General features: G+C 41.0%; 1 protein-coding gene across 1 annotated transcript; it reads left to right on the plus strand.

Annotated features, from left to right (window-relative positions):
• Positions 1 to 4,436: 4,436 nt before the first annotated feature.
• LOC112215048 (interferon-related developmental regulator 1-like) lies at positions 4,437 to 13,119 on the plus strand. The gene is given in 10 exon segments (XM_042317516.1): positions 4,437 to 4,664; positions 6,672 to 6,776; positions 7,012 to 7,093; positions 7,352 to 7,476; positions 8,520 to 8,721; positions 8,958 to 9,066; positions 11,702 to 11,836; positions 12,035 to 12,259; positions 12,833 to 12,891; positions 12,893 to 13,119. Coding segments are annotated over 10 exon segments (1,098 nt in total). The 5' UTR covers positions 4,437 to 4,633; the 3' UTR covers positions 12,918 to 13,119.
• The last annotated feature ends 1,508 nt before the right edge of the window (positions 13,120 to 14,627 follow it).

Consider the following 14,627-nt stretch of genomic DNA (forward strand, 5'->3'; position numbering starts at 1 on the left):
CATTTTGTGAGGACGATTTGCAGGCAGAGACAAATAAAACATATGTGTTTTTAATACAATGAAAGAGGACCGTTTCCAATAATCTGTGGGACAACAAAAATATTTTCATCCCAAAGTAGTCTGTCTGAACGCCTGCTCCCTCTGCAGCATGAAAAATGCGACCACGCGCAACGATCTCTGTCGGGACCCGCTGGACGCCTGTGGGACCTGCGCGTCCCGACAGAGATCATTGCGCGTGGTTGCATTTGAGGGAATAGAGGGAATGCAGCCCTCTAGTGTAGTCAGTACACAGCACAGTGCTCATGTTTTATCATGATCAGATGGTGACAGGGGTCCCAGCAGGGTCAGACAGCCAGTCTACAGAGCTCAGGTGAATTTTGTAGGAGGCCTATATTAAAAATATCAGTAAATGATACAAAGTTCCATCTTGATGGGTAGACCAACAGTAGCTACAGGACAGCAGATTAAACTTAAAGCTACAGGGATCTGGAAATAATGGTAATTTCAATTATTGAACCGTTGATTTTATTCTTGGATAATATAATGTATAAATGTACACCAAGGTAATTATTTGTCATGCCTCATTTTAGGAGGATCAGATGGCGACAGGGGTCTCAGCAGGGTCAGGCAGCCAGGGAAGACCAGGCTGTGATGGAGGTGAGGTGAATTTGTGCAGATACAACACTTTGTTCCCTCTGTGCAGCAAACACTGGACAAGCCAGATGCTATTTTATGGCAGCCTGACAAACCTCCAAAGTTGATTTCCAAACTGTATCAAGGGTTGATAGACTTTTCCTGATGATACAAAACATGTAAAACAAAAATGTGAGGAAGACCTGGGAGATGCTATTGATGATGACGATGAATGGATACATTTGAATGCCCCGTCATGATCATATAAACTCAGACATAAATTACTGCAATTTAAGGCCATCCATAGAACATACTACAGTGGCAAGAAAAAGTATGTGAACCCTTTGGAATACCTGGACTTCTGCATAAATTGGTCATACAATTTGATATGATCTTCGTCTAAGTCACAACAATACACAAACACAGTCTGCTTAATCTAATAACACACAATTATATATGTTTTCGTGTCTTTATTGAACACACCCTATACTTTTTCCAACCTACACTGTGAATGTTTAAGTGATGCATTCAACATAGACAAGAAAAATACAACAATGTGTGTGTTATTAGTTTAAGCAGACTGTTTGTCTGTTGTGACTTAGATGAAGATCAGATCTAGTTTTATGAACAATTTATGCAGAAATCCAGATAATTCCAAAGGGTTCACATACGTTTTTTTGCCACTGTGTATGCCAGTGATCCTGAATTACTCAGAAATGGAATTCCTCTGCTGGAGGTGTAAACACAAAAGGGGACATATTTGCATATGTTATGGTCTTGTGAAGAATGGCTGAATTCTGGGCAGGATGTTCTTTCATCTCAGCAAGTCTACAGATTCCCCCTACTCCCTGTTTGTGTTTGCTTGGAAATGTTGATACTGGAGACTGTTATCGGAAGAAACTGTGTAACCAATCATTTATACCGACTAAGATATGCATTGTGTGCTATCCAGCTATATTGTGTGCAAGTAAAAAGAGCTTTACAGTACAATTAGTCCTATGAGATTAATTACAGGGAGGATTTGCTGTTTCTGTGTGTTAATGTATATGTGAGTTTTTAGTTTTTAGTTTCCAAACCTTCCCTTGGGAATTAAAGCAATGTAAGGTGTGTACCGCAAAATAAATTGTGTTGGGAGAGGGTTTAGTCATTGACTAGACTGGTGGGGGTCGTGCATGCAGGTGGCCCGGGCTGACTGGTCGTTCTAGCTAAAATGGAATATAGAGGATGTCTTAATAAAGACAATCAAAAGTCTTTGTATTTTTTCAAGAGTTGTTCATTTATTAGGCTTTTGGTTAAAGGTGCAACACAATATTTATTATTGAATTACCTTAGATCTAGTTCAGTCTTATTAATCACTTAACCTCTCTGGAGTAGGGGGCAATTTTTTGACATCCGGATGAAAAGTGTGCCCAAAGTAAACTGCCTGTTACTCAGGCCCAGAAGCTAGGATATGCATATAATTGGTAGATTTGGATAGAAAACACTCTAACGTTTCTAAAACTGTTCAAATAATGTCTGAGTATAACATAACTGATAGGGCAGGCGAAACCCCAAGGACAAACCACCCCAAAAAAAAAAAAAATCAGCTTACCACTTTTTTCAATGGCAATTACTTTAATTATAAGGTCAAGTCCTCCCAGATTGAATTTCCTAGGGCTTCCACTAGATGTCAACAGTCTTTAGAAAGAGTTTCAGGCTGGTTTTTGAAAAAATGACCCAGAAATTGTAGTTTTGCTGTAGTGTTTCCAAGCGCGTGGAAGAAAGCGCGTTCTTTGGTATTTTTCTCTGGTAAAGACAATAATGATTCTCCGTCTTAAATTTGATTGTTTATTTGCATATTAGGATACCTAAGGTTTGATTATGAACGTTGTTCGACTTGTTTGGAAAAGTTTATTAGCAACATTTGGGATTAATTTTGTATGATTTTGATGGAGGGAAAATGGGTGGATTATTGACTGTAGCGTGCCAGCTAAACTGTTTATGGATATAAAGAAGGACATTATTGAACAAAAGGACCATTTGTGATGTAACTGGGACCTTTTGGAGTACCAACAGAAGAAGATCGTCAAAGGTAAGGCATTTTTTATATTGCTCTTTCTGACTTTTGTGTCGCACCTGCCTGGTTGAAATATGATTTTCATGTGCTTGTATGTGGCGCGCTGTCCTAATCGTATGGCTTTCTTTCGCCATAAAGCCTTTTTGAAATCTGACACGGCTGCTGGATTAACAAGAAGTTAAGCTTTATTTTGATGTATAACACATATGTTTTCAAGAATGTTAAATATTTGAATTTAGTATTTTTGAATTTTGCGCTGCAATTTCACTGGATGTTGGCCAGGTGGGACGCTACCATCCCACTTACCCTAGAAAGGTTAAACATATTTAATAATGATATCTTACCTAGCTTGATGACTGTCGGCATTGTTGCTTAGTTTTTGTTCTACATGGAGAAGGCATATTGGATTGTTTAAAAATGCAGGAAATTAGCGGGCAGCAATCGGTTGAAGAGCATGCACTTAGTTTTACTAGCATTTAAAAGCAGTTGGAGGCCACAGAAGGAGTGATGTATGGCATTGAATTGGTTTGTCATTTGACCGTGGACCCATTACGCACGCAGGCAATGAGGCATCGCTGAGATCCTGGTTGAAGACAGTGAGGTGTATTTAGAGGGCAGGTTGGTCAGGATGATATCTAAGAGGGTGCACATAGTTGCAGATGTAGGGTTGTACCTGGTAGGTTCCTTGATAATTTGTGTGAGATTGAGGGCATCTAGCTTAGATTGTAGGATGGCCGGGGTGTTAAGCATGTCCCAGTTTAGGTCACCTAACAGTATGAACTCTGAAAATAGATGGGGACAATCAATTCACATATGATGTCCAGGGCACAGCTAGGGGCTGATGAGGTCTATAACAAGCGGCAACTGTGAGAGACTTGTTTCAGGAAGGGTGTTTTTTTTTTTAAAGTAGAAGCTGGGAAAGTGATGAAAGAAATAAAAGCTGAAATAAATACATCTCTCTACTATTATTCTGACATTTCACATTCTTAAAATAAAGTGGTGATCCTAACTAACCTAAGACAAGGCATTTTTACTAGGATTAAATGTCAGGAATTGTGAAAAACTGAGTTTAAAGGTATTTGGCTAAGGTGTATGTAAACTTCCGACTTCCGACTTTGTCCCCATCTATTTTCAGAGTTCGTACTGTTAGGTGACCTATGCACGGGACGGGACAAGACAAAACAGACTGCTACGTCATCTTGGAAACATGGTTACCATGTGTTTGATCCCATTCCATTGGCTCTGTTCCAGACATTATTATTAGCCATCCTCCCATCAGCAGCCTCCACTTCTTTATATACATCATTGTCCACCCAGTCAGAAGACCTCACCACTGTGTATTTTAGGCCAGGGATACAGCAGGGTTAGTGCTATCTGGCATCCTTGGGACATCCCTACCCTAAACCCTATTTAATGTTTTACCATTATTCATCATAAACCCTAACCTAAACTATTACATAACCTTAGTAACCCTAACCATTTTCAACTTCGATATGGTGACGTCAGAATTGGACGTCCAAAGGATTCCGAATAGCAACGGCCGATAAAGCAGGGCTTTAGTGGACAGGGTAGCAGCACTCTCGTGTGGCTGTCAAAGAACATGACCACAGAGAACATGACCCACAGACAGCAAAGAGATGCCAATCACAATGCGTCATACACTTATGCAACATGATTGGTCGTTGGTGTAGGGGTAAACCCATGTTTGATCATGTGACGTTGGTCGTATAAATTCTTAAAACCTCGCGACATTAACGCAGCTCTATTTTTTTTCCCGAGGAAAAATGTATCTTCTTCGCCCACAGTCTTTCTCCAGGATCGCTTTTAATTCCTTTCTCTCTACCGTGCCACGGAAAGATTGTCAATTTATGATACAGTTTAATAAAAACTGGTCGTGTGTCGGCTGATTTATTTTAGCTCATATTCTCATATTTCTGCACGAAAATGCCAAGGTCCAAGAAGAGGAGTTCCAGGGGTAAGTAAATCACTACAGACCGGGTAGATTTTGGCCTACTCTCGTGGTTATGATTTTTATGGAATTGTAGTTATGTGCATTCTTAAAGCGTGTTGAGATCAACGACAAGTAATGTCTGACAGGACTACAAAAGTGGCATCATTGCCTATGTTGACATCAGGCCAAGAGCTTTCAGACGTAACTCTCGCTTTCTCTTAAAATAATTGTAATTAACTTCAACGATCAATATCATATTGTTTGCCGACATTGTATAAGTATTGTGATTTATAGAAATTACACCCAATACCGCGATTACATTATTTTTAGATTGACTTTTGAAACGAATTTGTTACCTAGCAACAACATAACGTCAGTTTGCCAGTGTTAGTCGTGTGTGCTAGTTTTTAGCGAGTTCTCCTGGACTCCCTTCCTGCGAAGGGATGGTTGTTTCAGTACAATAACTTTAGTTGGAAGGACGCCACAACAATTTATTTTTGTAGGGTATGAAAATGTGGTTTTCTGTTTGTAAATTTACATTTGTGTATATGAAATTTGGCCAAAAGAATAATGAAATGAATTACATAAATGTTTCCGCTTATTTCTATTGTATGTAAAGAATCCAAACAGTACATCTCTCCACAATAGTGTAAAATCTTCATAAATGTGTTCAATTATAAACCTACTGATGTCTTGCCACAGTTTTCTTACATGCATACAATGCCAAAAAAGATGCAAAACTGTTTATGGGTGGTCATTACAAAAGGAGCAATTTGAGTTGATGTTTTCCTTAAACTTCTTCATATAGTGGTTGGCAGGATAATCTTTCTGAATAATTTTAAATCGATTATGCTGAGCTGCAGGGCACCGTCCTATGCCCCGTGACGTTAACGGTAAAAAACTGTGAGGGAGGAGCGCCCTTCTCAAGTCGAACAGTTATTTATGCGCGTTGGTCATGCTGTCAACAAGGCAGCATGATGGATCATCCAGAAACGTACAACATGCTTTTCCATAAAATACGTTTGAAATTAACCAGCTTTCATTGGAAGGCAGATATCGAAAGCATTCACCTTTGCATGCGAGAACACCGAATACTACTCATTACTGCACGCGCCTACTTAACTTTTTGTTTTGTGATGACTTCGCCGTGGACTTTGAACGGGGCACCTGGCTCAAAACGAATGCTATCAACTTTCACCCGGTGTAAACACGTTTGACCGGGACAGATTCATCCAATCCCCTCATGGTTATATAACACTCGCTGGATTAGCTAGCTAACCAGTTATTCACATTACAACAAGCTAGCTACATAGCTGGCACACGTTATAGGGCCAGCATTGATATAAATCAGGATCATGTTAGTCTACTTTTTTCCCCCAGAATTGTCTGTTCAGTGCTATGGTCTGAGAAGGAAGCAATGGATTGCCACGTGAACATGGTCACTTTTACACATGTGCAGAGCAGACCGTGTGGCCCTTCCTCTTAGATGGGAACAGATTTAACATAATAAGCTGCACCAGCTGGGTTTAGATTCTGTCACTGCCTGGCCAGCTACCCACTTAAGGGGCTTTAGGGAGCCCTTTACTTTGAGGGAGAAAATATCAAGTGCATATCCCATAAGAGTAGCTATATGGCTTTTGTTTTGTCAAATAATTGCATTTAAAGTTCTACATTGTGCTTGTGTAACAGTATAGCTTTAGACCGTCCCCTCGCCCATACCCGGGCGCGAACCAGGGACCCTCTGCACACATCAACAACAGTCACCCACGAAGCATCGTTACCCATCGCTCCACAAAAGCCGCGGCCCTTGCAGAGCAAGCGGAACTACTACTTCAAGGTCTCAGAGCAAGTGACGTCACCGATTGAAACGCTATTTAGCGCGAACACCGCTAACTAGCTAGCTAGCCATTTCACATCCGTTACACTTGCATGGATGTGTACTGGTTAAACCCCCAGAGTAGAATGCACACATTGTACCATGACTATGTATGATATATTTTTTTGGGGGGGGTGGTCATGTAATTGTTTTAGGGGTTCCTCATGGAGCTGTGCAACCTTTCAGCGATGAGGATGCCTCCATCGAGACCCTCAGCCACTGCAGCAGCTTCAGTGATGCCATGAGTGTGGCAGACGAAGGTATGTGATTGTGTGCACACGCTTGCCTGTGTCCCATTCATAAAGCAACAAAGGGCAAGTAAAAAAATACATTTAAAAAGCGCTGTAACAATTGACCTGTGAAGTTGTGATAAATGTCATACAGCTTTTTTATGTTTCTATCTTAAATGGTTTAAAGAATACGAACTACTAGGGGAATAGCATAGTACAATTCTGTATTTCTCATGGTGTATTGTATTCATCTTCCTATGTGTAGGAGGGGAAGCAGGTGAGGAGACAGCCCAGGAGGATTTACAGTACAAGCTGAATGTTTTCATTGACAGCACTGTGGATAAGAGGTAAGTCTAAACCACTGTGGGGAAACTGATCTACCTGCTATTTCTGTTAGCTGTATCGCTTTCAGAAGATGTGGAACCAGATCACATAGGCCTAGAACTGGATCGACAGAACCTGAGATGTTAACTAATGAACACAATGCGACAAGACGTCAACCCTTCCATTCATAAGATTGCTGCTGAAAACTGAATTGTGTAGATGTTACATAAGCTACTGCAAACACTAGGCCTACATCTTTTACTGTTCTACCTCATTGACAGTGCCAAGACCAGACAAGGAGCTCTGGATGGGCTGAAGGCTGCCATGGCAACTAGGATCCTGTACGAGTTCATTTCAGACAGGAGGATGACCATCACCGACAGCATTGAGCGCTGTCTCAAGAAAGGTTAGCTACTACAGGCTTTCAGTCTTTCACCAAGTCATGTTATATTCACCGAATACCAATACAGCAACATTGTAGTATTGAGTTTTCAGCAGTTACTATAACCCCCTTAAAGTTACTGATAATGGTAGTTGACTCTAGCCACTCATATGTCATATCTTTAATCTGAGCCTAGAATAAAGTCTTTGTCCTCAGGCCTGGAGGGAAGGCAAAGTCATTCCTGTACCCAAGAGTAGTAAAGCAGACCTATCAGCTTGCTACGAGGGCTTAGCAAATTGTTAGATTACATTGTTTTTTAAAACTGCCTGTAGCTCAGGACCTGAAGCAAGGATATGCATATTCTTGATACCATTTGAAAAGAAACACTGAAGTTTGTGGAAATGTGAAATTGATGTAGGAGAATATAACACATTATCTCTGTTAACATAAAACAAACGGGTGTTTTTTCTTTTTTGCATCTTTGAAATGCAAGAGAAAGGCCAGACAGTGATGTAGGATTCTAGGTGTAATTTAGATGTTGTCCACAAGATGGCAGCAATTTGTGCAAAGTTTCAGACAGATCCAGTGAAGAATTACATCACTGTATCACATATTTGATCTTGTATATTTTGTATCTTGTATATTTTATATATATATTTTGTATCTTTTGTCTTTTATAAATTGGTCAATTTATACATTTGAGTACATAACTATAGAGATCATACAAAAAATGCTATGGTAATAAAAAATTATGTTTACGAACTCCCAGGAATGAAATACAAGATGGATCATTTAGCTTCCCTACAGAAAAGATACTAACCGTAACACATCTAGATGGCGGGGTGGGTGTGGCGCCAGAGACTACAGTGGGGTCAAACTGTAGAACCCAGTTCCTACATTTGAATATTAAAAATAGATTTTATCAAACATAACTACGCTACATTTTATCTCTGGGACCCCCAGGATGACAAATCAGAGCAAGATTACCGTTGTCCGTTTGAACAAAAGTTGTCCGTTTCCAACGTCATTCTAGTCACCCAATTGCATATTGAGCAATAACTGACCCGGTTTAGGGACACCGCATGCCAGTCTCTCTTGGCTACGAGTTGAGGAAAGACTGACTTGGTTCATGCGTTCCTATGTGAAGGAGGATGGGAGTCGCCCCTCTCTCAACCCCCAGACCACCCTGCTCCACACCAATGCCCTCCTCTCCTGGGCCCTGCTGCTCACAATCTGCACAGGCAGCCAGGTCAAAGCAGTCACACGCAAGTATGTACTCACACAAGTACTTACCGTGAACCTCGAAGTCTCTCTGGGACACGACTTTCAGTCCGTTTCAGCCTATAGGTCATTGGATGCATCTGATCAAAACAATATAGTGAATGTGTGCTTGAGATGTTTTTACCTGTCCAGTTGTCTTACCAGCGTAGATAAAGGAAATATCAAGGGGACGGGGAGTCTAAAGTTGAGACTCTACTTGTTTTTGACTGGAATATGTTTGTCAGGCACCTGACCAAACTACCCCGGTTGTTGGAGAATGATGATGTCAACATGAGGATAGCAGCGGGAGAGACCATCGCTCTGCTGTTTGAGCTGGCTAGGGATATGGACCCTGTAAGTGCTCACCTGTTCTTTGGTCTGTGGCTCAGTTCCATTTTAAATTCAGGAGAATCATTTATTTCATTTAGAAAGTGCTGTTCAAATCTTGCATTGGATTTTCAATCCCTGTATACTGGGGGGGGTTGAAATTTCACTATTCTAATAGCATCATGATTTTGTCGGATATCCGGACATTCTAAATAATCTAGAGTACCAGTCAAAAGTTTGGACCCACCTACTCATTTAAGTTTTTTATTATTTTTATTTTTTTACTATCTTCAGCATTGTAGCATTGTAGACATATGGAATCATGTAGTAACAAGTGTTAAACAAATCTAAATGTATTTTAGATTCTTTAAAGTAGCCACCCGTTGCCTTGTTAGCTTTGCACACGCTTGGCATTCTCTCAACCAGCTTCACCTGGAATGTTTTTCCAACAGTCTTGAAGGAGATCCTACATGTGCTGAGCACTTGTTTGCTGCTTTTCCTTCAGTCTGCAGTCCAACTCATCCCAAATGATCTCAATTGGGTTGGGGACCTGGCCTCTACAATCACCAGACATCTGATGCAGCACTCATCACTCTCCTTCTTGGTCAAATGGCCCTTACATATCCTGGTGGTGTGTTGGGTCATTGTCCTGTTGAAAAACAAATGATAGTCCCACTAATTGCAAACCAGATGGGATGGCGTATTGTTGTGGTAGCCATGCTGGTTTAGTGTGCCTTGAATTCTAAATGAATCACCGACAGTGTCACCAGCAAAGCACCCCCACACATCACACCTCCAAGTTTCACGGTGGGAACCATACATGCAGAGATCATCCGTTCACCTACTCTGCATCTCACAAAGGCATGGTGGTTAGAACCACAAATCAAAAATTTGGACTCATCAGACCAAAGGACTGATTTCCACCAGACTAATGTTCATGTTTCTTGGCCCAAGGAAGTCTCTTTTTCTTATTGGTGTCTTTTAGTAGTGGTTTCTCTGTAGCAATTTGACCACAAAGGCCTGATTCACGCAGTCTCCTCTGAACAGTTGCAATGCAACAGTCTGCAATTTCTGAGGCTGGTAACTCTAATGAATTTTTCCTCTGAAGCAGAGTGAACTCTGGGTCTTCCTTTCTTGTGGCGGACCTCATGAGAGCCAGTTTGATAACGATTGATGGTTTTTGCGACCTGCACTTGATAAAACTTAGTTTTTCTGAAATGTTTCATATTCACTTGACCTTCATGTTTGGATGGACTGTCGTTTCTCTTTGCTTATTTGAGCGCCATTGCCATAATATGGACTTGGTCTTTTACCAATTAGGGTGGTCTTCTGTATACCACCCCTACTTTGTCACAACACAACTGATTGGCTCAAACGCATTTAGAAGGAAAGAAATTCCACAAATTAACTTTTAACAAGGCACACCTGTTAATTCAAATGCATTCCAAGTGACAACCTCATGACACTGGTTGAGAGAATGTCAAGTGTGCAAAGGGTGGTTACTTTGAAGAATCTAAAATATATTTTGATTTGTTTAACACTCTTTTTGGTTACTACATGATTGCATGTAGTAACCACAAGGGCACACATACACACGGTAGTCTACTGAAGAAACACTATTCCTCCAGCGCCTATAGCCGACTTATAAACAACACAGACCCTTAACTCGCATCACTCTCTTTTAGAACATGTCCATCAATAAAAGTAAAGGGCTCTCTGTGCATCTGTTTGTAGCATGTCATTTTATCTTTGTTTGAAGAAAATGTCTTCTATTTATCTACAATGTAAAAGTAAATGGGGAGAGGCTGCAGCTGCGGAGGTGCCGGTTAGGTTGGAGCGAGCAAATGTCGGCAGAGATGGGGACGCTACAGCCAAGACTAGCTAACTTGTAGCAGTCGCAATGTTATTTATTGCATTTCGCCTTGCCTCAGCCTGTCTTGCCTGGAGTAGCCTTGAGAAGCTAGCTAGTTGAGGCAACATTTTGCGGTTTCTCCCCAACACCCATTCAGATGAAATGGCCTTCCTGTTAGTTGCGCGTTGTAGCCTACTCCTTCTCATTTCAGTCACTTTTATAATTATTTTAAATCATATGCTTAAACATTTAGCTGCTTTGAATGGCTAACATAAACAACAAGCTATACGTAAAGGCTCCAGTTGTGCTTGTTTTACTGGGGCATTTCATAAAAACTAAATACATTTTACCTTTATTTAACTAGGCAAGTCCGTTAAGAACAAATTCTTATTTTCAGAACGACAGATTTGTACCTTGCGAGCTCAGGATTTGAACTTGTAAACTTTCGGTTACTAGTCCAACACTCTAACCACTAGGCTACCCTGCCGCCCCAATATCCAGATTGAAAAATATGTTTGGATAAAATGTATAATTTGTAGTGTTATGGTATAACCTTGTATATAACAATGTCACATGGATATTTTAATTTAGACAAAGCCTTTTCAGTTAAAATATACTTACCTATAAATAGTTTTTGCTCAAATGAATATTCACACAAGTATTTGAATACGGTCGGTTTTGTTTAGCTGTGCACATCCCCACCCTGTACTGAATTTAAAATTGAATTTGACTGAAATGCAGTGCCAGCATAGCGTGTTAATCTGTAAACACTTCTGATTACTGACCTGTGCTCTGATGTGATGTTCTCAGGCGTTTGAGTATGATGACTGGGAGCCCCTGTGTGACAAGCTGAACTCTCTGGCCACCGACTGCAACAAACACCGTGCCAAGACTGACAAGAGGAAGCAGAGGTCTGTGTTCAGGGATGTGCTCAAGGCTGTGGAGGTGAGTGGGCATATTACGCAATAGTAGGTCACTGTCTGGGGAATAGAACTTGAATTTCCTGTGATGACTCATTGCTGATTCATGGCGTGAGTTGTGTGCCTGTGTTGATATAAGCTACCCATCTAGTTATCAGTAACGTTTACCCATTTTGTTGTCTTGTGAGAAACCAGAACAGTGTACAGAGTGTGTGTGTTTTAGGAGAGGGACTTTCAGACTGAGACAATTCGTTTCAGCACTGAGCGTATGACCATCGACAGCTGGGTGAGGAAGAGGACATACGATGCCTTCAGGGAGTTTGTGGGCTCTGGTATGAATTACCACCTACAGGCCAATGAGTTTATTCGTGGTGTGTTTGAACTGGGACCACCCGTGCTGGTTGACACGGCCACACTGAAGTCCATGAAAATCTCCCGCTTCGAAATGGTAATTATCCTTACTAGACTGCATGCTTTTCTTTCTTTGATGGCTAATTTAACGCAACTAATGTTTTGAGAAGGTCACAAGTGCATTTTCTTTCAATGAACCAGTCTCGAGACCCCAGACAAAATCATCTTTTAAATTGATCAAAATTTGTCCAGCCCTTATATTTAGCCTCCCAATGAAATGTTTTTATTTTCAGGACAACCAGGTCTACAAGTACATCACAAAACAATTTGACATAAACAGTAGCTGAAACCAGTCTGTAATGACCTAACCCCTTCGGGATCCGCCCTTGTCTCGCAAACACAGCTCTAGCTCACCCCACCCCCTCCTTTAACCACACAGACCAACGGATCTAGAAGAACTAGATGAATCCAAAAGGTACAACCCAGCAGTCAGTAGCCCGAAACGCACAATATCGAAAATAGTCTAGGAGTCCAAATGGACTCATTGCGTTTAATTATTTATCCATTTTATATTTGAAATGTGTTATTGGCATGACATTCGCAAGGATATACTTCCAGTGCAAAAAAAAGAACTGGTCTCTTATTGTGTTCACATTGCGGTCTTTTCCAGCATCTCTACAACGCAGCTGCATTCAAGGCTCGGACAAAGGCCAGGAACAAGTTCAGAGACGAGGGTTGACGTCGGGGAGTTTTAATGGGTCCAACCTGCTCTTTTTATTAACAATCTTGAATCACTGTTACTATCCTTAATTTATCCAATGGTCAAGTGGTTGGTATTTGTAAATATGAGTAATCATGTCTGTCTCAAGTGATGCCTTAATTCCCCATATAAACTTGCCAGTGCACCAATTTTAGCCAGAGTGTCTATGTAGGGAATAAAGTGTCATGTGAGATGCAGACCTTGTTGCTCTGTTTTTGTTTGGTCCATTTTAACATTGATGTATTATTTGAAAATGCACTAATTGGTTAACATTTCCTATGGACCCCCTGAATCCTGACGTATTTTGTTATACACTGTGTATACCAAACATTAGCAACCCTTTGCTAATATTGAGTCACCCCCTTGCCCTCAGAGCCTTCAATTTGTCAGGGCATGGACTACAAGGTGTCGGGTGTTCCACAGGGATGCTGGCTCATGTTGACTCCAATGCTACCACAGTTGTCAAGTTGGTTGGTGGTCCATTCCTGATACACATTTGGGGGAACGGTGTGTAAAACCCAGCCGTGTTGCATTTCTTGACACAAACCGGCATGCCTGGCACCACCTGCCATACCCTGTTCAAAGGCATTTAAATCGGTCTTGCCTGTTCGTCCTCTGAATGGCACACATACACAATCCACATCTCAAGGCTTACAAATCATTCTTTAACCCCTCTCCTTCATCTACACTGATTTGAAGTAGATTTAACAAGTGCCATCAATAAGTTATCGCTTTCACCTGGTCAGTCTGTCATGTAAAGATTGTTAATGTTTTGTACACTCACTGTATTTTAGTAGGTCTATTGGGGAAGTGAGAAACTCAAATAAATACTTATGGACCAGTCTCAATGTGCATTTCTTGCTCTTCAGTACTTATCGCCCGGTCAATCATTGTTTATGGCCAGCCTTCAGACCAGTCAGAGGATAAGTAGCATATTGAGCTGAAGTATGTCATTACGTAATCTCTCAGATGCACACAAAATGAATAGAATAGCAGTGACCAATTACCAGTCAACCACATGGATTTCTGGTTAATTTAACCTAGTCTCAGCTTTTCCTGGATGCTGATTTCACATTTGAGGAAGAGGAACTGCTTTACAGTTGCTTTGGAAATGTGTAGTTGTCAATGTGTCCATCTAAACCTGTTTTTTTGACTGTTGCAGTTTGTGCATATGGCTGTAAAATGGGTTCTCCAGAGAGATGTGCTTGTGCCAGCTGAGTGAGGAAAGGACAAGGGAAGAAGAGCTTAGCATTACAGTACTTGATGTTCTTTCCCACAAGTATGCCTGGTTTTTTTCATAACACTTAACGCTACACTGCAGCACAGCAGAGATGCATGATTCGGTAACTAGTCAAACAACCAAGAACGTCCCTGCTTCTCTGGAGTTTGGGCCCCAAATACCTGCTATCGAATAAAAAATACGAGTTATGGAGACCTTAATTAAAACCATAAAGTGATCACCCGCCTCTGTTTTGGTAAAAAAAAAAGATGGAATGGGCCACAATATTTGGTTCGGCCATTGTTAGGGTAAGTAGATCGCTGAACTGCTACTGATCGTCTGTAGCGCATCTACAGACGGACTACCAAAATAGTGTTACCGAGAAATGTAACCACACTCAAATTCAGAGTTATGGATGCAAGGACTGACTGACCATGCATGAAATCAAACGTATAGTTTTAACCATGTTTCAAGGCTATAAAGTGT

Source organism: Oncorhynchus tshawytscha, unplaced genomic scaffold (genome assembly GCF_018296145.1).
Source record: "Oncorhynchus tshawytscha isolate Ot180627B unplaced genomic scaffold, Otsh_v2.0 Un_contig_8799_pilon_pilon, whole genome shotgun sequence".
In the NCBI taxonomy this organism is placed as follows: Eukaryota; Metazoa; Chordata; class Actinopteri; order Salmoniformes; family Salmonidae; genus Oncorhynchus; species Oncorhynchus tshawytscha.